Here is a 27,871-nt window from a genome sequence, read left to right as displayed (position 1 = left end):
TAAAATTTAATTTTTGATAATATTAAAATTTAATTTTTGATAATATCGAAACCACTTTGACATTATCAAAAATATATTAAAATATTTCAATGATTAAATATGAAAATCCGAATATTACTGATAACATTATAAAGGGCACCAAAATATCAAGCAACCAACTTGATTTATTTAGAAGATCTCAATGCCATTGGGCTGACTTCAATAACATAGAAGCCTACTCGATGGCACCGGTCCAATTTATGTTTTACTTATATAAGACATCTACCAACGGTAATTTGCCCTCTCTCTTAAAGTAGTGGGACACATGGTACTAGTGGATGAACTATCCTTATAACGTAATGGGTGGCCCATTAACGTTAGAGAATCAGGTAGTCCGCGGTTCACTAAGCCAAGGAGTGGTACCACTCCATGTAGTTTGATTTTCTCTCGCTCGAGAATGCGACTCAGGCTAATAGATGAACGATCCTCGTAACAAATGTTGGTGGGCCATGAAGGGCGGAGAATCAGGTAGTCCGCCTACTACCAAACAAAGGAGTGGGATCCACCGCATGTAATTTTCTCTCTCACTCGCTCCGAGAGAGTGGAACACAGGCCAGTAGATGAACGTTGGCCCATAAACTGTGGAGAATCAGGTAGTCCGCAGACCACTAAACAGATGAAAGGAGTGGGACCCACTACGTGTAATTTGCTTTCCCTCCGCTCACTCAAAAGAGTGGAAACCGGGCCAATAGATGAATGATCCTGATAACAAAAGTAGGTGGGCCATGAAGGGTGGAGAATGAGGTAGTCCTGCGGACTACTAAAACGGTCAAAGGAGTGGGACCCACGACAGGTAATGGGCCTCTCTCTCTCTCTCTCTCTCTCTCTACAAAAAGGGAACGACATGCCGTTTCATGGAAAACATGTCGACTTCGCTTCACTGTCTCTGCTCCACCTTCATCGCACACCAAAACCACCATCACCTTCAACTCTGGTAATACAAAACCGCTATTCATATCACTGGCGGTTTTTCTTCTACTCACACACTACGAAACTCCTTTCTCTGCTTTCTCCCACTCATTATCTGAAATGGGTATTTTATTCTTTGATTTCTTACTTTCAAATTTAGCTCATTTACATTGAAGAAATTACTGATTCTTTTCTTTAAATAGATAGATAGATAGATAGATAGATAGAGAGAAATAGAGATGTTTTTTGCTTGAATTGAGGTGGGTTTTTCTTTTTCTTTTTTTAGATTTTCTGCAACTTAAATGACCTTTTCATTTCTGGGTTTTTCTTGCTTTTTCTGACTTGGGTTTTATTTGCATTGAAAAATTGAGTGGTTTTTGGGTAGTAAAGAGAGAAAGATCGAGTGGTTTTTTTGTGTGAGAGAGGAGGGGGGGAGGGGGCTGCTTCTTGTTTGAATTGAGGCGAATTTTCGGAGATTTTAGGCAGCTTTGATGTTGCTTTATTTCTGAATTGAAAAATACGTAGATTTTGAGAGAGACATGTTTTTCTTGTTTGAATTTAAGCGGTTCTTTTTCTTCTTTTTTTTTTGAGTTTTTTTTTTTTGCAACTTCGGTTTCCTTTTCTTTCTGGTTTTTCCCTTTTTATTGGTTTGTCTTGTATATGATAGAGATATGAAGAAAGAGAGGTTTCTTCTTGGAACTTAAGCTGTTTTTCTTAATTTGCGTGTCCTTTTCCTTTCCGGCTTTTTCCTTCATTTTTTTTTTTTTTTACTTGGGTTTAGACACATTGAAAATTTTCGTTAATTTTAGGTAGAGAGATGAGGAAACAGAGATTTCTTTCTCGAATTGTGGTGAATTTTTGCAACTTCGGGTTTTTTTTTTTTTTTTTTTAATCTTGTTCTTTTAGTGTTTTTCTTGCTTTGATTTGTTGGTTTCATGAACATTGAAAATTTTCCACTGATTTTGGGCAGAGAAAAGAAAATGAGAAAACCTCTTGTTGCTGTTGAGTTTTATCTTTTTCTTCTTTTTTACTTGGGTTCATTTAGATTATATTTTTTCATAGTTTTAGACAGAGATAAAAGAAAATGAGAAGAACCTCTTATTACTGTAGCTTTTTTTGTTTTTTTGTTTTTTTTTTTTCTTTTTTACTTGGCTTCATGTAGATTGAAATTAAACATCTTATTGCTGTAATATTTTTTTTCCCTTTTTTACTTGGGTTCATGTAGATTGAAATTAAACCTCTTATTGCTGTAGATTTTTTATTTTTTTTGGAGGTTTTCTGCTACTAAGATTGATTTCTTCTTCTTTTCCCCCCAGAGTTTTTCTCTTTCTTTAATTGGTTCTTGTTTTCTTCACATTTGGGTACTCAAGGATTTGAAAATTCGTATTGTTTATGGATTGCATAGAAGAGAATACATTGTTTTGTTCTTTAAAATGACGTGGTTTTTTTATTTTAATTTTAATTTTATTTTATTTTTTATAATTTTTACTTTTTTTGGGTTACCTTCATGCTTGCGTGTTTCTGTGGTTTTTGTTCTTTAACAGAGTCTTGGAGCTTTGACTGTGAAGATTCTTTAATGGGTTTTCTTTATTATATCATTTGGTTTTGCAGGCATTGAAAATTTCAACTGATTACATAGCTTATTTCTTTGAGTCAAGGTGTGCACATTCCTTAAGTTTCCTGCTTTCCTGTATCTGGGTTTTCATTCTTTCATGTGTTTTCCTAGTTTTGATCATTTGGCTTTTACAGGTATCGAAATTTCTAGCGAGGGTAAGGAGCAGAAAAAGGATGGTTTTCTTGTATCAATTCTGGTGGATCTTCAGAGAAATTCTGCAAGTTTAATGCTTTCTTTTCTTCTACGTGATGGACTCTTGGTGCTATGGTTCCGAAGGCAAGGGAGGTTTCATGTTATCTGATGAAATGGTTCCCACTACTGATTCTATTTCAAGAACTAGAAAAGTGTTTACTGGTTGGGACTTCAAAGGTCCTAGCAATTACCAAAATGCTGTGCCGGTGGACAACCAAGGATTCATGGAACTAGGTTTTCCAGGCAACGTAAGAAAATCACTTCTTGATGACCCAATTAGTGGGTTTTCAAGTAGTAAGACCAGTAATGGAAGAGTGGCTTCTTCTTCTCATTTGGTTAGCCCGAATGCGTTTTTTGGAGAGGTCTCCGTAATTGATTCTAATAGTCGGGATTCGTCGCTCATTGACTTGAAGCTAGGGAGGTTAGCTGATTCTAGAGATGGCATGACTGGTAAATCCTCAAAAGAGGTAAGGGCATTGTCATCAATTGTGTCGCCAATGCCAGTGACGAAGAGAGCTCGCTCGGGGAGTTTGAATGGTCACACTCCTTTTTGCCAAGTTCATGGATGCAATATGGATCTTAGCTCCTCGAAGGATTACCACAAGCGACATAGAGTCTGTGAGATTCACTCGAAGACCGCAAAAGTTATTGTCAATGGCATCGAACAGAGGTTCTGTCAACAATGTAGTAGGTTGGTTTTTTTCGTTTGATCCTTTTCATGGCAATTTTGATATACTTTGCAGCAACTTAGCATCTACTTGTGCAGCTTACAATGGCTATCTTAATCCGAGAACTGGTTTTTGTAGATTTTGATTTTGATTTTTTTTTTGTTGAATTTTGTTTTTAATGTTTTGAAATGAGTATTCGTTGTTATTTTCGCAATTATTTGGGTTTGGTTAGGAGTCAGCGTATTGACTGTATCTAGTTTCTTATATTGATATAGTGAGATCTCTACATTTGGCTGAGTGGAATAATACAATCCTCATAGTTAGGATATGTAAAAAATCATCGGATTTTCTGTCGATACAATTGGGGTCCACGGTCATGTGATCAAGACCGCTAATTTGGTGGGTGCCGCCATGAACGAACCATGCCTTCCCTAATGGCACCATCCTAAGCCTTCTATTTGCAGGCCTATAAATGGATGGTGAGGAAAAAATATGAACAATTGTCCACATTCAATGGATAGAAGGCCTAAAGTTGGATGGCTAAGATTTTTCGATCTGGGAGATTTTTCAGCCACGTCCATCCATGGCGGGGCTCATCAGAGCAACATTTTTTTTTATCAGTAGACCATTGTCCCACTTGTGGGGGTTGAGCCCTGAAGACCCGATCCTCATGTCAAGTATCATATAATTGCTCTTTAGCAAAACACAATTGTTTAAATGGAGATGTTTTATATGAATGTTGCTGCTTCTAATACATGGAGACAATGCATGTAAAATGTTTGAAGGGCCATTTGTAGATTAAAATAGCCTTTTCTGTTGAAATTCAACTCTGCAACTAGTAAATAGAGATTCAGACATATACACTACTGATGTTTTGTAGACATTGTATTGCTTGAATTTTTTTTATTACATGTAATTACTCTGAAGTTGAAGACTTGTGTAGCGGTGGAATTGAGGATTTTGATACTTAATTGTAGCCTATCCACATTCAAAAGCTATGATCTTTATACAAGCCAGTGAATTAGATGAAATGAGAACGAAATAAATTGTAAGCTACCATATATAATGGCCTTTTTGAAATGTCCACAACACATTAGTGTACGGCTTATCCCCCACATGAACTGCATGGATCAAAGCTGTTATGTCGTCCCCATTTCTAGGAGTTGGCCTTCCCTTTCCTAAATCAAAGCTCATTTAAGCTACTTTATCGGATATTAGCTCCTTTACCTCGGATATGATATGATCAGAGCTCCGATCTGAGCTCTTAGCTCCGATCTGAGCTCTTAGCTTCCATTGGATATGATTTAGTTTAGTCCGCCCTTACTCAATTCCTCATCGAATGAGGAATTGCGGGCGGGAAATGATACACTAAATTCATAGATTTACATCCGGATTCGGATTACGCCTTAAACGAATCCCGTGCGTTCTAATCCCCTACTATACTCTTTCTTCCTCGCCTCCTAACCCTAATTTCTCATTCCTTTCATTCAATACTGGAGCACTGAGATACTTCGCCAGAAGGAACTGCTTCTCCAAAATGCAGATGCATGAATGCATTAACAACACCATGAGCATTCTGGTACATCATCCTTCAAAAGGGAAAAAAAAAGTGCTGGGATATATCCATAAATCTCCTAAGTTTATGAGAAGATAGAATACATGTTAGTGTTGTTCATTGTGAAAATAAGTCAAGACATTAAAATGGGGTGCACGCTCTACTAACATTTCATGATCAAAAAAGGATAAGAAGAATAACACTAATAGATTAGTAGTTCTACTAAAGTCATTCATGACTTTGCTAAGCCCACATGCATGTGCAATAAAGCTCATGTACACACGACACATGTGCCAGCATGGCACAATAGGTCTGAGATCCAATCCATCCAACAGAACAGTACCACTATATTGATGCGCTAGTTCAAGAATCAGTTTGATCCACTGGTCATGTGGGCCACAGTTAGCAAAACAAATTTACAGGTATTAAAAACCTGGCTGAAGTTTTCTAATCCATCCACCTGTTTCCAACACAGGGGCCTACATGCTGAGTGGACCAGATTTATTTTTGGAAAAAATGTAAAGGTCCGGACCAACCTGATGGATGGATTGGATCTTGCGCCTATGAGGTGCGAGAGCCATGGTGGCACATGTGTGGCGTGTACATGAGCCTTATTGCCCGCATGTGCACTTAGCAAACCTCTTCAGTCATTATCCACGAGATCAGCATGCATTCATGGGAGTTGGAAGTGTTTATGAAGAACGACGATGTGAGGAACTGAAAAAGACCAATCATGCTAGATTAACACACATGCACTTAGCATGCATCCATGTGTGCTTAGCAAACCTCTTCATTCATTATCCATGACAGCAGCATGCATCCATGAGAGTTGGAAGTGTTTATCAAGAACAGCAGTATGGAGAACTGAAAAAAAAGACCAATCATGCTAGACTAACAGATTCAGATCTAGACTTACCATAAACAGAAATTGTTAGAAAGATATCAGCATTTTTTGAAATCTTATTGTAATAAAAAGAAGTGATCAATAAAAAAGTAAACAGTACGTAAGAATGATTTTTCATGTTAGAAAAAAATTCACAAGACAATTTTCATAATTCAACAAAGAGCCATGGTCGTCACACAAATAACTAAGATTATTTTATGCTATACTAACCAACAACTACTCAACATAAGTGATGACCAAGGCAAAGGCCATTTGCTCATTAATATTAAAAGAAAAAGGAAAGTAGTTGAACAGATAGCCCTTCATGAGTTCATAAGCGAAAATAGAGAAGGGTTGAGAATTTGGCACTCTCTTGACTTTTCTTTTCTTTTTGTTGTCCCATGAAACCGTAAAGAGCATAATGTCATGGTTATTTGCTTTTTTGATGAGTTGATTCATTAGTTCTTTAAGTAATAGTCAGAAGTGTTTTATTTGCAATACCTTCAGCTAACTTCTTATGGAAGGATAATTTTTGTTCTGGCTTGTCATATTTCTAAATTTCTCTGATCACCATTCTTGATAAACACTACTAACATCACCACTTACGAGTCTTGAATATCCAAAGTCACCGAGGTAATTTCGCAAATCTGTGCACTATTAATTGTCTCATGTCTAATGTATGAATATTGTGGTGCTTCATGTTTGTTACCTTAATCAATGATCTCACATTGGTGAAAAAGATGTTTCTTTTTTATTTCGAGCATTAACAGTAGGAATATTACATTCAAGGTGTTTCCTTCCCTCAGGAATCTTGGTCGAACTTCGAAATCTCCTCTTGCTCCTACCATCAACTATCTCTAGATTGTCTATAATGATTTCATCTATGTTTCGGTTAACAAAATTATCAAATAAATTTATTCCGATATTTTATTAAATATAAACATGTATCGTGTTTTTTTATTCTTTTTTTAGGCTAATTTTTTTAAGAGCTGTCATTTCCTCACTCTCTGGCATGCTTTATGATACTTTCTTTGGAACTACAATTTACAACTTATATTGCATGCTTTTTACATCATAACTTGTGGACATTGCCTCCTTGTTCTCATACCTCGCGTAAGGAATCATGCATGTTGAACATGTTGATGTGAATTCTTGTGTTATAGCGGCCTTGTTCTCTAGTTTTGAAACTTGAACTTTTTATGTGTTTCAAGCTAAACAAACCAAACCTTACATTAGATTTATCATATGGGATTTTGGTCAATCAGATCTTCAATATGACAGCCCACATCTAACATTATTTTTTTGGAGATAGGGCCATAGTTTTTCAACATTTGGCCTCTCATCATTCCTGCTCAATTCAAGGACCTGTCACTAGCTTTGAGTGACCAGATGGAAAGTGTCTGGGTCTTTTCTCCTCTTGATTGGGACAATGAAAGTTGCACATTGCAGGTCTTTAGCTTGGGGGTTGAGGTGTGCAGCTGGCAAGAGCAGCGACTTGAGGAGTGCTAGTCTTACCACAATAGCTCATCCCCATCCTCGTCTTTTGATGGAAGCTCCGTGGTGACCACATTGATGGTATATTTCCTTGTCAATGGTTAGAGGGGCTTCAGATGCCATACGAGGCTTCCCTTTCTACCTTGGCTTCATAGAGTGGGCTGGCTATTTGTAGCAGTCGTGTATTTTTTTGTGGTGCAGCCTTAGGAGCAACTACCTGCTACAGGATAACAGAGTGATCCTCATCAAGGCCATCATTGTAGAGTTTAGCATCAATTCAATATAAGTCTAACTTGTAAGATATAGGGGCCTATTGTGCTTTAAAGTTCCCAACAGCATGTCCTCAACAGTGAAGGTGATGTTGGCTGCTTTGAGTGCTTGCATCGTGAGGCATTCCTTGCAGATCTTTTATTGACTTTGACTTGGTGCTCATGGGGAATATATTTTTGGCGTTTGGCAATATTTCATCAATGGATTTTTTGGATTTCAAGGGATAGACATAACTAGTCACACATAGATAACCGGGTATGATGCAGAACAATTAACCACTTGCTCTAAAAGCTCGAATTGTTAGAGTATGGCGAATTAATCCCTTTATCTCATAGCCCAAGCCCCACATCTCATGGGCTAGGACCTCGGCCGAACCCCCTTCGTGGGCCCCAAATCACATGGGTACCGCCTCACACGAGCCACCCACCCCGAGTGTGTCCCTGCATCCCACAGGCTACCCCACTCGAGCCCCGGTGTGAAATGCCCTTGCATTAATCACCCCCGGTGAGGAGTCTCGAACACGAGACCTCCCTCGTGAGCCCCGCCCACCCCGAGTGTACCCCTGCATCCCATAGGCAACCCCACTCGAGCTCAATGTGAAAATGCCCCTGCATTAGAGTAAGGACATTTGCTAAGTGATCTAACAAATGGTAATTAACAGACGCAGTGAGGCTTGCTAAGTTTTCTTCTTTTTCTTTTCCCTTTTTTTTTTCCCCTTCTCTCTTGGCAGAACTTTTGCACATTTTACAGCTTGAAAAGATGTTTGTGTTGTAATTCTTAAGATAATTCATCCCTTTTTTTTAATTTATTTTTTTATTTTTTATAATCTTGTCGACTTCTCGAGGAGTCAATGGACAATGGGTCTTAATTTGATTGATCTCCTACTCGGAACTTGTAGCAGAAACCTTAGTTCCATTAGGTTATCCTTTGCCTTCTTCGGTGGGTTGGTCGGATATAGAGGCCATGTTAACACTAAAGGTGGCTTTCTCTTTGTCATCTTTAGAAGAGTCATTGATCCACATGTTGCTAGGACACTCGATGAGATCCCAATAGTTACTCTAGCCCATCTACCTCTTGAGGAATCGCTCCTTGGTTAGGTGATTCGCATTATAGAGTGGGAACTATGTGAGAGTAAGGCTCTCTTTTATTCATTCTATTGCCTTAATGTAGTCCATGAGGAGGAACGACTCTAAATGCATAGGGGGTGTTCTCATTTTTACCTATGGTCTTCGGCACACTAGGATTTTCGTTGTCTTCAAAATTTCCAGCTTCTTGAGGGCCACCAAGGGCATCGACGAGCTTGTTTTGTCCCTTACCTTCTGCTTCAAAGGTGTTGCTGGTCTTGCATACAAATCCGAACCTCGACCGATGAGAAGATTCCATCAATCTCCACCATCCTTTTATACTCTTCCTCTTGGCTTAAGACCATTTTTAGACACTTTAAAAATTGGGATGAGTCGTGGTGCAGGACCAATGCATGAAATCAAATAATGTGAGAGATCAATCAGCAAATTTAAATTAATTAATGAAAACTACAAATGTTACTAGCATCATCACAAATATCAAGATTCTAAGAGGAAAACATGCATAGTTTATGCCTAATTTGCCAAGCATCATCCTACAAGACCATTAAGTATGAGAAACTAGGATTTAATGGATGTAGAAACATCCAAATAGCACAGAGTTAGGCCTATTTTAAAGGGGAAGGTCTATTACTAGTATACTACCTAGGGTTTACTAGATTTGGGTGTGGGTGAAACTAGGGTTAGGAAAGTTTGGAGACAAGGTGAGATTAAGGTTGAAGTGTGGAATTGAATAAAGGGATTAAAGGATTTAGGTATTGGGAGGTGGGAATTAGGGTTTTGGATGTAGGAAAATTATGGATTTTGGGTTAATTGAAGGATTTGTAGATCCAGGGTTTGAGAATTGGGGGTAATTTGGGAGATTTGGGATTTTAGGGTTAGGGTTAGGGTTTTGGACAACAGAAGATGGGGTTTTGGAGGGAATGCTCAAAGATGCAAGGGGGAATAGAGATGTGGCCATACGGACCAGCCAGTGGGCTCGCACATGTGGTCGTATGATTACACATGTGGGGGCCCGGTCGGATAGGGTTTGGTCTGTAACCTTGGGGTTTTGAGGGAAATGATTAGGGAGAAGAAAAGAAGGTGTTGGGATAAGTTTTGGATGGTTTGGGATGAAGAACTAAAGAGATTTCAACAAAATATCTTGTAAAGAACCCAAGCGGATAGATGAGAACGTCGTGCTCTCGTTGATGGAAGATCGACCTCACACCAATCTCTCTTCCAAATCACATGGAAGATTTCATCACATCTCATGAAGAATATGAAAGAAAGAATTTTCTTCTTCTTCTTCTTCTTTTTAATGAGCAAAAAACCATTAACGAGCTTCAACCCCCCCCCCCCCAAACTCTTTTTATATAGTCTTAAGAAAATTTGAAATTTTCAAAATAAACCCTGTTTTATGACTTTTAACCAAAATAACCCTAGTATTGCGAAAAAACATATGAAACCACTCATAAAGTGTCCAAAGCACAAATCCAATATAAACTAGATCCTAAAACATATGTTTCTCATATGATTTAATCCATGCAATTTAACATCCTAATCATCACGTCCCTCAAATCCAACTATCCAAATCACTCCCTAAAGCAACCCATATGCATCTTCCCAATGTGGGGTCTTCCAGATGCTCGCACATGCACTATGGGGTCTTGAACACGGATATTTGCCTAGCCACAGAGAAACTGGGGCTTGTCGCCTCCTCTGATATGTACGCAAAAGTGTACGTGATGTGATGTCCTCGTCAAGTCCATCTACAATAACATACCCATTTTAAAATTGGGTTTGGTAGGGTTGTCTTTGGTACCTATTGGGTACCCAGATAACTACATGTATGCCACATGCGGTGGATGAGTTGCTACACCTTACTTAGTGCACCTTCACCTTACCAGATGTGTCAGCTGTGTGTAGGCTGCATACAACGAGGATGGATTAGAAGGGATTGGAATCCACTACAACAGCCATGATTTTGAATATTGGTAGCATATTGGCTGATACGGCTGTATCATATTTGTATTAGCCGATACAATATGCAATATGGGGCTCAAATGGTCCACCTAAGAGGGTATTGTTAGCCTATAAGGGGCCGTATTGGCCGGTACAACACGTATCGACATCGATATGGCCGATAGAGGTCGATAAGCCCATAAAGGCTATATATATATATATATATATATTTCCAATTTTCACTCGTTCTCCTCCTCCTTTTTCATTTTAACCATTGAGGAAACTTAGAAAGTCATTTTAGACTAGATCTAGCCCTATTTTGGGGTCTAAAATAAAATATTTGAGTGGGAGTCCACGAATCTAAGTGAAATAGACCACTATGGGAAAAATTGGGGAAAAAAGTGATTGTTCAGTTTTTCATGCTTTTAAAAAATATATATTTTTTAATTCCTTTTATTGGATTTCAAGGCAGTGGGCCCCAATGACCAAATCATGCTTGATCGGTGTTCAATTAGGGCCCATTTGGTTGATTTTCAAAAAGTAGGTCTAACAAACAACATTCTTATCAAAGAACGGTCTAATAAACCTATTAGACTTATCAAAGAATGGTCTGATACACCATTATATACAGGTCAAATTTACAAAAAAGAAGAAGAAGAAGAAGAAGAAGAAGAAGAAGCTGCTCTTTGGGGCCCGCTATGTTGTAGGTTTGTTTGTGGGGCCACCATGGTATCTTTTCATCAAACCCGTTTACGGGATGTGAATCACCAGGATGAAGGGAATATATGTAAATCAGCCTGATCCAACACCTAGTAGGCCACAACATGTGAACCTAGAGGTATGGGCACATTCTTAGGTTATTCCCATTGGTGTGTGCCATCTGAGTTTTCTATCAGGCTGATTTTTTTTAGTATACGGTGAACTTAAGGGTTAACACCGGATGGACGTAGTGATTTCACATATACAACATGGAGGGCCCGAAAGAGGTTGGGCGTTTTACTCATTGCACAAAACAGGGGTTGCAGACCCTTATAGGGGATTTGCACTCCTATTGGTCAGTTTTCTTGCGGCTCAGCTTTGCAAAGAAAATGCAACTGGTTGATCTGGGTTTCATCTACACTCTTCAAAGAGAGCGTTTTGCCTCTGCCACATTCACAATCCAGCTTGTATTGCTAGCCACTGAGGTCACATGTTTAGTTATTTCAATTATCTGAACTATTCATGTTGTGCTTCTATGCTGTATAGCCCACCATAGGAAATTTACATTGACAGATGACTGTGACCTATCTGTATATGAAGTTAGAACAATGAAAAGAAGATTTTTAGTGGCTCATATTCAACTTTAAAAATCAAAGGTTGGCATTATCATAGCAGTGTCGTCATGAGATAATAGTTTATTTGTATTAGTTCAGAGAATATGAACGGTTTAAAATAGCAGATCATCTTAGCATGTGGGCCCTAATGGGTATCAACACAACCTGTGGCCAATAATCCAACAGGTACCCAGACTTGATGAGACTTGACCTGACAGGACTCAGTGCCTGTACACCTGGACCCAAACTCGAGCCATTGACATCTTAACCTGGGACACCATTGAAAGGGATAAGGATCATGTTTGCTCGTTCCCCCTTCCATGAAACTGCTATAACATCATGTCGCAGAGCCTGTGTCACTGGACAGCTGTCGTGGAGGCTTGTGTTGTGACATTTGTCTCCGGCAACACAACCTGCAAGGCATTGCCTCACGGGCTTTAGGATGACATGTGCAAAAATGCTTGGGTTACGGTTCTTTTTCCTTCTTCCACTTGCACACTGGATGTTTGGATACTCTTGGTGCAGTATTGAATCTCTGGATGGACCTTGGGCGCTTTGGAAGATAGATTATACGGCTAACTTGTGCTTCGGGAGCTGTTTTGACACTTTGTTGGATATATAGCTTGTTGAGGACCTCTTGACACTTCAAACCTCAATGACTGTTGCACGGGAATGATTTAGTCCTTGGTCTAACACTAAACTATCAGATTAAGCATCTAAGCTATCAGTTCTTGACTGTTGTCATTGACCAATGAAGCCTGATTTGTACTTGATTAGTTGTAGCGAAGTTCTTGCATGCAAGAAGAAATTATCTGGACACTATCACCCCATTTGGCACCTTGGATTTGGTGGTAAATGGGTGTATTTCAAATTCAAATAGCTGCTTTTTGTGTTAGGCAGCCTTGGATTTAGAGGTATTTCAAATCTACCCTTTTGGTGTGTTTTGAAATCTCAGCCAAGTGCTGAGATTCCAGTGTAATTCAAAGGAAATGCTTTTTTGGCCTCCTTTTTAAGGGTAGGAGAGACATATAACAAAGGTGTCTCTAGGCTACTAATCCACTAGACACATGGCACGCTAATGATGCCCCAAAACAATCCAATTATTGGCTGCAACACGAAAATCACATCAATAGAATGATGTGAACCATCCAAACGTTGGACATCTAAATGGATGGTTAGAAAATGTCAGTGAGTCACTTGTTTGTGATCCTTGCATTTGTGGCCCACCCAAGGCTAAGAATTTCCTCTTTTTTGGCTAAAGTATATATTTTAATGGGCTTATTACAATCATTCTATCAAATATCACATATATGTATACTAATTTGAGATATGAAATCTGATCTAGTTATTCCAATCGAAGTCCTATAAATATACCAAAGAATTCCAATGCCCTCCAAATACAAGCTTCCAAATAGAAGATTTGGATTCCATTGCATTTCAACCAAACACAAATGAGGATTTGGAATCGCTTTGATTCCAATGTAATTGCGATTTGGATTCCAATGCATTCCAAATCCAAGCTCCCAAACAGGCCCTATGGGTAATCCCGATCAATGTCTAGTGAGATATCACCTATCAACGCATACTTATTATGGGTCACTAGATACTACTAAATTTGGACTATCATTATCATCACCAATTCATCAGTCTACCCCACCCTTACCCTTACACTACACCTCAATAAATAATAGGAGCAATCCGTTTCATGTTTATAGTTGCAAACTTGCAGCTATAGTTCACCAAACATATCTTCCAAATACTAAGACTCATGGGTATATTACTTTCCTCAGGATCCAGCTCCATGGCTCAGTGGTAGACAGACCCTCTTTCAACACTGAGATCATGGGATCAAGTGCCCATGTGGTGTGGGTGTGAGTGTGTGGGTGTGGGTGTCTGTGTGAATATACGTATGTGTGTGTGTGTGTGGGCGTCTGTGTGTGTGTGTGTGTGTGTGTGTGTGTGTGTGTGTGTGTGTGTGTATAGAGAGAGAGAGAGAGAGGAATGCTAACCTGCGCACCAGTTCTCACGAGAACTCGTGAGAACTTTTTGAGAATTCATCTCTCGTGATATGAGTGCAAGATCTGAACTGTCCATGTGATGCAGCACCTCATGAAACCCCCTTGGCCCAACTTTTACCCTATTCTAAAACTCTAGTGGGCCATGGAAAAACGAAACAGTTTCCTCCCTTGATTTGCCTCTCTCTTTTTCCATGGCCCACTAAAGTATAAAAGTTGGGCTCTAGGGGTTTCATGGGGTGTTGCATCACGTTGACGGTTCAAATCTTGCACTCCTATCACAGGAGATGAGTTCTCATGAGAACCGGTGCGCAGGTGAGCATCTCTCTCTCTCTCTCTCTCTCTCTCTCTCTCTCTCTCTCTCTCTCTCTCTCTCTCTCTCTATATATATATATATATATATATATATATATAACTTTCCCCTAGTCAGCCATACACTGTCTACTACACTTGAGAGAAATCCCCTGTCTTTTTGGTTGGGACGTGGCGGACGAATGTCACGGCTATCTCAACTCCCATGTCCTTTTGTCAGACCTTTTTGCAATAGGCAAGGAATTTTTATCCTCACCTATTTGAAAGTTAACACCTATCTTTTCCAAGGGTCTGTTTGCATGCACCATCAAAACTAGGGTTTGGAGATGAAACCCTGGTTTTGCAGGTCATTTGGAAACCACCTGAAATCATCGGTTTCAAAACCACACACTAAAAAATGCACTTGCTGAAAACCAATCTGATTAGTTTTTGATGAGTCATAATTGGATTGGTTTGAGGGAAAATGCCTTCTGCTGAAGTTGCATGCAAATGGGGCATGAAGGTTACACCCTTTAGCACTGAGGTTTATCCGTTCATGCCTTTTTGTTCTTATTAGTTTTGAGTTCTTTCTGTTCTTGCATATATTGTTGTTTCTTGGTCAAGAGCTTTGGTAGCCTTCAGCAGTCACATGATTGCAGTAGCATCCAAACTGCATACATCAAAATCACTAGCACTGTTGCCAGTATATAATGAGTAATTAACTTTGATTTGTGCAGATTTCATTTGCTGGCAGAATTTGATGATGGTAAGCGTAGTTGTCGTAAACGCCTTGCTGGCCATAATGAACGAAGGAGGAAACCTCAGATTGATAATCACTCTGGAAGAACTGGAAAGCTGCTTCCATCATACCATGGTATTCTTTTATGTTGTTGTCACGCATGCTCAAATCTGAATTTCCAAGGATTTTTGAAACATGCCATATGCAATGACATTTCATATCATAAGATTTTATTTTATTTTATTCCTGCAGAGTGAAATCAGTAAAAATATCACTCAGCTAAAGTGATAGATTATTGGCTTTTCAGAAGAAAATTTTGTCTATGTTTTGAATAATACATGATCCTTAGAAACCCATCCACTCCGTTGACATTTCATCCTGTAATTGTAGTTTTGGTCGTGTTTGGTTGCACCAGTTTTCATGAAATGTCAAGAAAATTTGCACCAAATTAGACTGAAATATTATGAAATGTCATGATTTGGTGCAACCAAATGCACCCTTCATCACATGCTAAGATGTCAAACACGTTTCATATGCTTAAAATTCTAGTATTTACACAATATGGTACTGAACTGTTAACAGATACTTGTTGGATATGGTTTAAGCATATCTTTTTTTATTAGATTGTTTACTTTCTAAATTCTTGTCTTCGTTACCATATACGTTTTGTCATAAAAAGCAAATTGGAGGAGAAATGTCCTGTAAAGAATGTTGCTTCAGAAGCTTTTGTAAGTAGTAAAAGTAAAGAGAGGGAGATAGCTTTGCTAAACTGACGTGCATGTTGAAGACAGTTTTGTGCATGCCACGACTTGGTGGTGTGACTATATCGATGTCCTAGCCCAAGAATAAGGTCAGTCCACTAATCAGGTGATGAAGAACATATGATCTAGCCTAGAATGATGCAATGAGATCATCAACGGATTAACTAAAACAATTTAATTCACAAAATAATGCTAATCAATCACAAGCTTAATGAATTCAAGTATTTAAGTATGCTCATATTTAAGACTAAATCACAATCCATCAGCTAGATCTTATCAAACATTATTAGATAGGACCTATGGAAGGTAGGACTTACATCTAGCATAGGAATTGATCTAATTCTAAAGGGAATCTCTTACTTTGTTAAAGGTTTAAGAACTAGGGTTTTGGGATTTGGGGATTTTGGAAATTCTGGGGTTTTTGCGAACTTAGGGGATTTTGGGGAAATTAGGATTATGGTTTAGAGGGTTTAGATGTGGTGTTTTTAGGGTGAGGGTTGGAAGAAACAGAATTGGGTGAGAGAGGGAAAAAAAGAAAAAGAAAAAGAAACAATGAGGGAGGGAGGGTTGTTCGTACGAACAGCTGTACGGATATGTCCGTACAATCGCACGGACAGACGTGTGCGTCCATATAGGGACGCGGTCAAGGCTAGGTTGGGTTAAGTCTTGTTGATGATGGTTACGATGGATGAAGGGGTTGTAGAAAGAAGAAGAATAAAAGTTTAAGAAGGAAGAAAAAGAGAAAAGAGTGAGATGTAGAAATGGGGAAGAAGAAATACCTTGAAGAGGATAAGAAGGAAGATAAGTGGAATCATTTCATTGCTTCACACCACTCCATTCATAGGAGGCTTTGCTTCATCTCAAAGCAAACAGAAAGAAGAATTTTATTTCATATGTTTCATAATGGGATAGGGTGTGAACGTCTAAGCCTTATATAGTCTGAGAATTATTTTTTTTTATTTTACAAAATTACGCTCTCAGATAAAAAGTTTCCCGTAAAAACGCTCAATAAAATAAAATTTGTTCCTAATTCCCTAATCTCGGCAAAAATATAAGCTAAACCAAAAAAATAACAAAACGTATAAACAACTAAATAAATTAAACAATTTTGTAGCCCATGATCAAAATGCCCAATGACGATGATCCAACGGTGGAAATGGTCCAACTAAGTAGCCCACATTCATCTTCCCAGTGTGGGACCTTCAAAGATGCATAATCATGCATGTGGGACCTTCAATGGGCTAGGCACTCAAATTAAGCACATGGGAACCCATGTATGCATCACCTAACTATAAAGAGACGAGCTCTCCTCCTGTGGTATACTCTGACTAGTGCTTGGATGTCCTCATCAACTCCCCTCGGTTGAGAAGAGTTCACCTCTGGTGAAATAAAGTTGTGGCAATGCTCAAGGAGATCATGGTCTAGCATTTGAAACTATGCCTCTGTGATCCACGTACAGTCTGACTCTAGCATGTTCTTCCACTTGATAAGATACTTCTGGAAATCTCTGTGTCTGGTGGAAACCACTCGCTCATCCAAGATATATTCAATCTCTTCTCTTTTAATGGGTATGGATAGTAGAGAAGGCAAAGATTGGGAAGAAGAGTCTCGCAAAGGCCATGGTTCGTGGGATAGGTCGAGAAAGTTATCTGGGTCAATGTAACGGTTGGAACAAGGGCTAGAGGTAAAAGTTGTTGGGCCCTTGAAGGACACAAGATTTTCCACATTGAATGTAGAGCTAATACCCATATCAGGTGGAAGTTCTACAATATATGCGTTAGAGCCCAATTTTCTTGATATCTTGTAAGGACCGGCACTACAGGCTTATAATTTCCTAACGGCTTGTTGTGGAAACCGTTCTGGCCTTATACGAACCTTCAGATAGTCACCTACTTGAAATTCTTTAAAAGCACGATGTGAGTCAACAAATGTCATACTTTTTGTTATTTATTAATCCGTTTTCTAATCTCATTATGCAAATCATGGATATGGCATGCGAATACATCTGTTGACTCTGAAGGTCTATGGGAGATTGACATGAGGATAAGATCTGTAGGTTTCCTAGGCTTATAACAATGTACTACCTCAAAAGGACCCATGCCTATCGACCTATTAATGGAACTATTATATGCAAACTCTGCGACGGGTAAAACTGAATCTCGGTTCCTAGTATGGTCAATACATCTGTTGACTCTGAAGGTCTATGGGAGATTGACATGAGGATAAGATCTGTAGGTTTCCTAAGCTTATAACAATGTACTGCCTCAAAAAGACCCATGCCTATCGACCTATTGACGGAACTATTATATGCAAACTCTGCGATGGGTAAAACTGAATCTCGGGTCCTAGTAAGGTCACCCACAAGACATTGCAATAGGTTTCCTAAGTTTCGATTGACCACTACTGTTTGATCGTCAATTTGGGGATGTTATTCCAATGAGAACTGGAATCTTGTACGTACCTATCGTATGCCAAAGTATCTTATATTCATCCCCTAGACAAATATGTACCTAATGATACCCACTTTTGAGGTTGATCTTGGAAAAAATTGTGGCACTAGCCATCATGTCCAACATGTCGTCAAGATGCGACATAGGAAACCGATACTTGACCCTGATCTTATTAATGGCCCGACTGTTGACGCACATACGCCAAGTGCCATCTTTCTTAAGCATGAGGAGGGTTGGCATGACACGTGGACAAAAACTCTCTTGAATGAACCATTTCCTAAGAAGCTTATCAACTTGTCTATTCAACTTCGCATGCTCAATAGGGTTCATTCGATAGTGAGGGAGGTTTGGTAGAGTAGACCCAGGGACAAGGTTTATGGCATGCCAAATAGCCCGTATGGGTGGAAGCTCATCTGGTAAGTCCTCAGGAAAAACATTACTAAACTCCTTCAATACCGAATTCACCTCAGGTGATAACCCTATGCTAACCTCGGGTGTGACCTCTCTTACCACAAGGGCATACACCATCGAATTAGCCTTAGTTTCCCTCAAACTCTTTGGCGTTTATTATATTAAGAGATTTAGGTTGTGATTTCCTCACTTCTCTAAGGTCACCCTTCTTGACATCCTGTTTCTTCTTTGGGGTGCTTTTGGGAGGAAGAGGATTTAGCTTTATCATCTTACCTTCATACATAAATGAACAAGTATTCGAGCAGCCAAATGGTATCACATCACGGTTGTACAGCCAGGGTCTGACCAAAATGATGTGGCCTACATCCATAGGCAAAACATCACACCACAGTGTCTTTGCAGGAAACAAGTTTAATGGGAATAGGACATCATTGAGAAACCGGTATCAAGGATGCATCAACCTATGAAACTTGATAGGGCTGAGGTGAAGAACGGGTTTCAAACCCAAACGATTTACAGTGCTAGCGGAGACCACTTTGGTACAACTGCCACTATCAATTATCACCTTGCAGTTTTTGTCGCCACACTTAACGTAAATATGAAAAATTAAATTCTTACGCCAATCATCGCTCTCTTTAACCTTGGCTAAGGCACATCTAACAACTGCAAGTAGCATGGTCTTAATTCCTTCAACTTTTTCTTCACTAGCACCGATTTTAGGTTGATATTCTTCTTCTTCACAATCGTCCTGATCTTTCACATCCTCCTCAAACTCACAATTATGAGGGCCTTACCTCGCTCTTTCGTAAGGCACTGGTATGCAAAATGACCATAGCCTTGGCAATTGTAACACCCCATATGATCACCTCCTCTCAAACCAATACTAGCTAGGCATTTTTCCCTTACATCCCTATTGTTGGGTTGAGTAGCATTTGAGGCTTTGGATTGACTCCCCAGATTAGGCTTAGCTCCTTGGGGAGTGGCCTTAACATTGAATGCAAGAGAGTTGAATTGCCTCATGAATTGCGGTTTTAAATACTATTCAAGTTCTTGAACCACTTGATAGGTATGCTCTAGAGTGCTGACATCATGAGAAATAAGCTCATGCTGAAGCTGGAGTTGGAGGCCCATCCTGAAACGAGAAACACATCACGTATTCATCAAACTTAATAATATAGTTAGCCATGGGCATTGATCCTTGACAAAAGGATTACCACTGATCCAAAAGCTTCTGGCGATAAGAGAGAAGAATGTACTTTTCCTTCAAGATCTCTTTCATCTCAGCCCACAGTGAGACCGGGTCATCTCCAGACGTCTCCATCTTACGCTCGACATTTATTCAAAATAACTTTGCTTGGCCCACCAACTTCATTTGCAAACCTCACTTAATGACGTTCAAACATATCATACCACTCAAAATAATGGTCCATATCCGCAAGCCAATCGATGAGGCCTTGGGGTCCAAACAACCACCATAGTTCGAGGCTTCAATCTCCATGCTCTTCATCACCCGATCATCAGGATCATGGTGGTTAAGATACTCTCCACGAGATGGTTGGGTACGCACCCCACCATGGCCAACACCTTGGCCAAGGCTTCTTCCACGTCATATAACTTGGTTTCTTTCAACTTCACTTCCCACTTGAAATTGGCAATCTTCCTCATTGTTGGGGTTTGCCTGGAGGGAAGCCTCTAATTGGGTCATGTGAATATGAGTTTCACTCCTAAGGGTTGCCAGTTGGTAACTAATGGTTCTACTTTGGGCCTCGATGGGCATGAGACAGTTATTGATGGCATTGATAGCTTCGACAAGCTGTTCCAAATTCATTGTGCAGTGTAGACCAAAACCACGCCCAGTACGAGTGGGCGTAAACTAGGAGCTTAAAGGAGAACCTAGGAACTAAAGACTCTAGATGTAATGTGATGAGAATGGGAAGATTGTTAACCCTAGACGCGGCAAGATGAAAACCTAACCTAGATGCAACACGAGAGTCTTATGCTAGACCTAGGCTTTGATAGGAAAAATTGATGTAGCACGGATGATCTAACCTAGAATGATGCAATGAGATCATCAGCGGATTAACCAGAACAATTTAAAGCACAAAATAATGATAATCAACCACAAGCTTAATTAATTCAAGTATTTAACTATGCTCAGATTCAAGACTAAATCACAATCCATTAATTAGATCTTATAAAACATGATTAGATAGGACCTCTGGAGCTTTGGACTTCCATCTAGCAAAGGAATTGATCTAATTCTAAAGGGAATCTCTTGCTTTGTTAAGGGGTTTAAGAACCAGGGTTTTGGGATTTGGGGATTTTGGAAATTTTGGGATTTTTGTGAAATTAGGGGATTTGGGGAAAATTAGGATTAGGGTTTGAGGGTTTAGATGTGGAGTTTTTAGGGTGAGGGTTGGAAGAACGGAATTGGGTGAGAGAGGGGAAAAAGAAGAAACAAAGAGGGGGGGAGGGTTGCCATACGGACAATCATATGGCTCTATCCGTACAATCGTATGGACGAGCAGGTGCATCCGTATAGGTATGCGGTCAGGGCTAGGTTGGGTTAAGGCTTGATGATGATGGTTATGATAGATGAAGGGGTGGTAGGAGGAAGAAGAATGAAAGTTTAAGGAGAAGAAAGAAGAAAGAAGAAAAAAAGAAAATAGAGTGGGATGTAGAGATGGATGAGAAGAAATACCTTGAAGAGAAGATAAGTAGAATCACTCCATGACTTCACACCACTCCATTCATAGGAGGTTTTGCTTCATTTCAAAACAAAGAGAAAGAAGAATTTTATTTCATATGCTTCATAATGGGTTAGGGTGTGGACATACAAGCCTTATATAGTCTCATAAAAGACTTTTTTTTTTTACAAAAAAGACGCTCTTAAATAAAAATTTTCACATAAAGACATTCAGTAGAATAAAATTTGTTCCTAAATCTCTAATCTTAGCAAAAACATAAGCTAAACCCAAAAAATAACAAAACATATAAACAACTTAATAAACTAAACTATTTTGTAGCCCACGATCAAGATGTCCAATGACGATTATCTAATGGTCAGAATGGTCCAACTAAGTAGCCCACATGCATCTTCCTAGTGTGGGGATTCCTCTTTCTCAATGATATCCCGCAATCGAGACAAGTGGCTAAATCCCGTGATATCTTCTTTTTATAAAGCAAATCAACTTCGATTCTTGAATAATCCACATCACTTCTAGTTCTATTATAACAAAAGATTCCATTTTTATGTGGAAAAGACCCGTATCAATCTCTTCCGCAGAAAGGGGGTCGGCAGATCAATTGGAAAGGTTGAACCCACTCCCCTTTTGATATGGATGGAAACTTCCCTCTCAATGTAACCAACCACAAACAAAGCTCCTTCTCTTAGGGGGCTCTCCCCTATCACTCAAAATTCGTAGGGAGGGAAGGAACCCTTTCTTTACATACTATTTTGCCTATCGACTCGAATGAATCAGTCAATCCACATTATATAGAAAGATCACTCATCCAGAAGCATAGGGAACAAACGGAGCACGAATGCGCAAAGTGAGAACTAGCAATGCACGTTGGGAATTTGGACCCCTCGATGTGGGACCAACCAAATGGAAGAAGGAGAGAGGGATTGCCCCAAAGCAATAGCAAGAGCTAACCTAAGTGCGCAAGCGCACATCTTAACAAAGCTAGGCGTACTTGCTCTTTTACTAGTCTCGGCTCTCACAGCTAGAGAGAAATAGCCCTCCTTCGTTGGCTCGAAAGATCCAGCGAAGGGAGCAAGAAAACGGGTGTGCGCAACTGCTTTCGTGTTCCCTTTACGTGAATTGGGCCGTTGCTTGCTTGCTTGCCCTTCCCCACCCACCACCCCCCCAAAAGGGGATTCATTAAAGGGATCAGCTCATTCTATTCCTTCCTTTTTGGTATAGATTTTGTTACGTTAGAAGAGCCCCTTAGCGAATTTACCTTTGGATCGCAATACCTTCAAATATGCATAATCATGCATGTGAGGTCTTCAACGTTCTAGGTACTTGAATTGGGCCCACGGTGCCCCCTGTATACAGCACCTAGTCATAAAGAAATGGGAGCTCTCCTCCTCTAGTATACTCTAACTAGTGCTTTGATGTCCTCATCATCAAGTGGCCACATTTTACATGTCTGCGGCTGAAACAACTTGTTCGAAGTTTTCTAAGCCACCCGTTTGTTCTGAACATCGTGACCCACCTGATGAGTGGACTAGCCTGATCTTTTAGCAAGAAATCTACATGGTCAGACCCACCTCATGGACAGCTTGGATATTGTTAGCACGTGTGGGTGTATGCAGATGGCATTCCTTGTGTGGCCTTACCCAACCATTCTTAGCACTGTATAACCTCTTTTTGAAAAACCATAAGATGAGCTAAGAGCCTAAGATTAGTATGTTATAAATGGATGCCTGTATCTGAGTCCTGGTTGTTGGGAAGTACTGAGTTCTATCACCACTCACGTCTATGTTATTGGAAATCTATGTTACCTTGACATAAATGTCTGCATCAATGGAGGCCTTGGAAATTTATAGCCACATTAGCATGTGTAATCTTGGAAACTTGAGCATTTCATACTATGCTTGCTTAAATTAATTCTATAATCAGACATCAGTTTTTATCATCCTTGAAAGAGACAATCTCTTATTGTGGTTGAGAAACCAAGATCCTTTTTTCCCCTTAATGTTGAATTCCAAGTGTGAGCTTAAATTTCTAACAACCTGTTTGCATGTACCCTCAAAAGGGGCATTTGACTTCTAAATGCCATTTTGAGCCACAACCTCTTTTGCTGTTGTGCTTTCCAAAGAACGTCCGCAAACCCTGTTTTTTTTTTTTTGGTGAAAGGTAAGAAATTTATTAGAAAGAAAAGGCAACACGCTACAAAACAGAAACAGAAACAGAAAAAAGAAAGGGAAAAAACAATCACAACCCTGAAACTAAAATTAAAAAAAAATAAATAAATAATAAACCTGCAACACTAGAAAGAAAGGAGTTATACAACCCACATGACAGACACAACCCACCCACCCATCACGGGGCCCAATCCCGAAATAATGAAAATGACTTTGGAAAGCACTCCAAACCTTGAGGAGAGGTTTCTGAAGCAGCAATTGTTTCTCTCCACCCATACCGCCCATAAAACAGCAAGGAAAATGATTCTCCATTTCCTTCTCCCAAGCACTCCTCCATGATCATCGTGCCAGAGACGAGATCTGCTATGTCATTGGGCATCGCCCAAGATAAACCAGCCATTCTGAGGATGCTCCACCAGATATCCATGGTGAAGGAACAGTGAATGAAAAGGTGATTCAATGTTTCTTCCGCCGAGAAACAAAGGAGACAACTATTAGGAATCTGCAACCCCCCCGCCCCTTTCTCGAATTTGGCACTAAAAAGCCCACTTACCAAAAACCAATCAGATTGAGTTTTGGGAAATTGACCGACAAAGACAATATGCACTTGCTTTTTCAGTAGTTGCGTCCAAACAGGCCCTAAAACACTCTTAAGGCTTTTGCCTATTGGAGATAGAAACTGAAACCTTCGGCTTTGCCCGTATTTGGTTGGGAACCCATAGATACATTGAGAGGATCCGCGTTCTGTTTTTACTAGTCTTATATGAGTTGTTGAGAAATGTAAGTTTGCCTAGGCACCCAATTCTATACATGCGTGTCCAAGGCTTTGGTGATCTAGTCCCCCATTCATCCAATGGGCCCCACTGCAGATGCTCCAGAAAATTCCCAGCATGGAAGATCAAAATTTATCACCATCACCTACAGATTGATAGTCAAGGAGAAAACAGATTGACATTCGAAAGATCAAAGAGTTTTCTTCCAGTGGGGGAGATCTTTAGTCGTCCCTATTCAATGTGGCACATGATCAACAGTCTAGATCATTGAGCAATGAGACCCAGGCTCATTTGTGGCCTCCCATTTGAGATTTTCCACTGTCTTGGTTGGTTCCAACCAAGTGTCTTCATTTCTGTTTTTTTCTACTGCTCGACAATGTGCTTCCATCATCTTGCAAGATTTTTCAAAGTTGCGAGTAGTGACACTCTAGCCATTAAAGTATATGGGTGGACGACACGTTTGAGAAAAGTTTCCAGCATTCCATTTGATATTCGTGTGGCCCACTTGATGTATGGACCAGGCAAGTCCATATTCAGCCTATATGTATTGCTCCCATGATGAGTGCACTGACCTGATTTTACAGGTCGGTGCATTTTCACTGTGTCCTACCTGATGAATGGCCCTGATTTTGAACCCCTGTGCCACGTAGGCATGTTTACATTGAAGAAAACCCTCAATCCTCTTCGCACTGATCTGCTTGTCAGTTCTGTCTAATCTGACTTTGACTGCCACTGGAACTTTCACTTTTTTCCTAACTGGATTACTGTACCGCAGGTAGCAGATATCTGGGGCCCTCCTACCCGGCCAGGGCATCTTTCATCTGCCAGGATATATTTCCAAATGGCATTTTACGAGAAGTAAAATCTGAAAATAGTAACTGGTGCAGGCACGTAAAATTAGAAGACGATGCAATTTATAACAACTCTCAGCAACCCATACCCGTCATGAATAGCCATATGTTTCCGAAGTCCTTCCACCCTCCCTTGCATGGCGTCAATACTGCACCAGGGAGCATGTACTATGAAAATAGTAGCAACAGATACATGCAGGATTTCACTGGTTCACATTCCATTCCACGGTTACCGTTCCACAATGCTGCCTCATCGGGGAGCGAGGAATTCTCCGCCTTCGATACGTCGTTGACTGTCCATGGTTTGTCCGGGGTCCCACACTCCAGTTGTGCTCTCTCTCTTCTGTCATCTCAATCACAGAACTCATCAACGAATAATCCAGGGATCCCGATGGCCCGTCCGCTGATTGTTCAAGGTGGGTCTGCTCACTACAATGTGGGCCCATTCCCCGACAAGCTTATGGTGGCAGTGAGCTCACAGGCTTCGACGAGCGTGGCTTCAAATCGGTTCTCTTCGTCTGGGAAGAACTCTATGGAGGAGGAACACATGGGGGCTGTACTTGTTTCCGATGCCAGTAATGCAGTTGATTTTGAAGGTCAGGCAGATGGGCTTTTTCAAGGCTCCGATTTCATGAGTGCAAAGGATCCAATATCTCGTGAGCATGGACATACAGTCGATTTACTTCAGCTGTCATCGCAGCTTCAGGGTGTGGAGAATCAAAGGCATCCAGTGCAGGTGAAGCGGGAAAATGAGATCTTCTGCTACCTTCCTATCACTTAGGCAGACTGCAGCATCTCCTACATGGTACATATATCCATCCCAAAAACCATCCATTTGCAGTAGCTCAGTATTCTCAGCACAGATGGGAGCCACCTTTCGGTTATCCAAACTGTCCGTCTGGTGGTCCATTTTGAAATTCTACTATGAAATCCCCTATTGGACAATCTAGCCATCAAAAACTATAGCCATGGTACAAATGCAACAGGATAGTCCCTCTATCGGATGGCTGGGATTTTTCAATGTAGGGGGTTCATCATTCGATTGCATGTCGATCATGGGGACCACTAGATGAACTATCTTGCCTGCTGTAAAATGGCCCACCTTTACAAAATGTTGGCTCAGATGAATTTTCTGGTCGCTTTGGCTGAGTGGTTTATGATAAATCCTTTGTCATACTGCTTGGTGTAAGAAAAATGAATGTAGAGATTGCAGGTTGCCAAATGGTGCCAGCAAGGGAGAGAACGCTTCATCTGATCTCTGAAACTAACAGTGAATGAAGAACTCAGAAACAGGCGGCAAGAGATTTCAGCTACCATCCTACCATCCTCGTCTACTGGTCGCTACCATTTCAATTGCTCTGATTCCGTGGACACAGTTAAGCAGGCCACGCCATTTTAAATGGTGAATAACAAAGCACCATGTTGGCTTTGGTACTTGGAACTATTCTTTTCTTCCCGCCAAAAGTCCATTGATGTCTCTCAAGTTTCCGAATTCTCCTTTTGCTAAGTTGCTAAATTTAACAAGTTAGGGCCAATCAAGGTCATTTGTTGTTTTATTTTGCTGTGATCGATGTTTTAAATAGCAAATAGCGACTCTTCTGAAGTGTGAGGCATAAGCTACATGCTAATTTTAGAATTTTTGTTTTTTTTTCATTACAGATGCATTTGGTTGCACCAAATATCATGATATTTTGCATTAGACTGACTAATAATGAAGTTTCGTCATATCTGGTGCAACCAAACACAAACTTAAATAATAAGGAAAAAAGGGGGCAAAGATTAACCATATAGATAAAGAAAGAGCAGCATAACTGGTTTAATACTGTTACTTTTATTATTTTACTAATATTATTGAAAAGATTAACTAATTTTTATTGAAGATAGAAAAATGTAACAAATCATTGAAAACAGTAATTAATTTTTGTTTTAGTGAAATTACTTGTAGTGTAAGCTATTTAAAACACTAGCCGTGCTTATTTCTTTAGGCTCTTGATTAGAGCTGTGATCTGGTAAGAATTTTTCTTACGGCCCAAAATCCTGTGGGGTCCAGGTGATCCCACAAGTTTTAGGTTGAATGTGGACTGGTGATTATCTTTAAATCATCCATTATTTTGATCCATGTATGGCCTGCCTGATCTTGGGCCATTGTCGAGCCTGCCCACCCAATGCATGGCTTGGAGTTCACGCATGGGCACGAGGACTTGGCAAAGCTCCATGAATATAGCTAGTAATTAGAAATTTTAGTCAGAAACTCTTATAACTGAGTCAATCCAATCAACATTCTGGTACTGAGTTAAATGGGTAACATGGTTTTTTTAAAAGCAGGATTGTGTACTTGAAAATCGCGGTTGGGTGCTTGGATATCTCACTCAGACCATTATCCAGGCCCTTCAAACTCAGATATGATGCAGGATATTTGCTAAGCACACATCTAAGTGCCACATGTGCAGGACCTAATCCATCTATTTAGGTGGGTCCCACCTTGCAGGTTCTACTAATCAACTGGACACCAGTGTCTAAAAGAAATGGATGTCTAAGAGAAGTAGAGCTTGCCCTAGATTTTTTTTTTTTTTCAAAGCCATGCATTTGTTTCCAATACTGTCTCACCTGATGAGTGGAATGGCCTGATTTTTTGCACAGCATCGGCCTATTGGACTGACCAGATGAACGGCATAAATCTCGAACGTGCGGTCCAGGTTAGCATATGTTGTCATATGTGGATGGGTTGCCTAATACATGCCTG

The 27,871-nt window shown here is 40.0% G+C and overlaps 1 protein-coding gene across 3 annotated transcripts; it reads left to right on the top strand.

The window, feature by feature from the left end:
* Positions 1–872: 872 nt before the first annotated feature.
* LOC131219417 (squamosa promoter-binding-like protein 6) lies at positions 873–26,731 on the top strand. Of its 3 annotated transcripts, none has more exons than XM_058214540.1 (6): positions 873–973; positions 2,560–2,606; positions 2,698–3,446; positions 15,008–15,144; positions 25,053–25,933; positions 26,335–26,731. In XM_058214540.1, exons 3-5 carry the CDS (start codon positions 2,812–2,814, stop codon positions 25,907–25,909), a joined length of 1,629 nt encoding a protein of 542 aa, XP_058070523.1. In that variant the 5' UTR covers positions 873–973; positions 2,560–2,606; positions 2,698–2,811; the 3' UTR covers positions 25,910–25,933; positions 26,335–26,731. The 3 variants fall into 3 exon arrangements, with proteins under 3 accessions (XP_058070523.1, XP_058070525.1, XP_058070524.1); XM_058214542.1 differs by having other exon boundaries at positions 26,319–26,731; XM_058214541.1 differs by lacking the exon at positions 873–973 and adding an exon at positions 979–1,072.
* The last annotated feature ends 1,140 nt before the right edge of the window (positions 26,732–27,871 follow it).

This window comes from Magnolia sinica, chromosome 11 (assembly GCF_029962835.1).
Source record: "Magnolia sinica isolate HGM2019 chromosome 11, MsV1, whole genome shotgun sequence".
In the NCBI taxonomy this organism is placed as follows: domain Eukaryota; kingdom Viridiplantae; phylum Streptophyta; class Magnoliopsida; order Magnoliales; family Magnoliaceae; genus Magnolia; species Magnolia sinica.
The sequence above is the reverse complement of the archived record's forward strand: the minus strand, read 5'-3'. Positions and strand labels throughout refer to the sequence as shown.

Coding starts and splice junctions, on each gene's coding strand:
- LOC131219417 (XM_058214540.1), top strand. CDS start 2,812: ATGGACTCTTGGTGCTATGGTTCCGAAGGCAAGGGAGGTTTCATGTTA. Junction 3,447..15,007: donor TTCTGTCAACAATGTAGTAG/GTTGGTTTTTTT, acceptor TGATTTGTGCAG/ATTTCATTTGCTGGCAGAAT. Junction 15,145..25,052: donor GCTGCTTCCATCATACCATG/GTATTCTTTTAT, acceptor ACTGTACCGCAG/GTAGCAGATATCTGGGGCCC.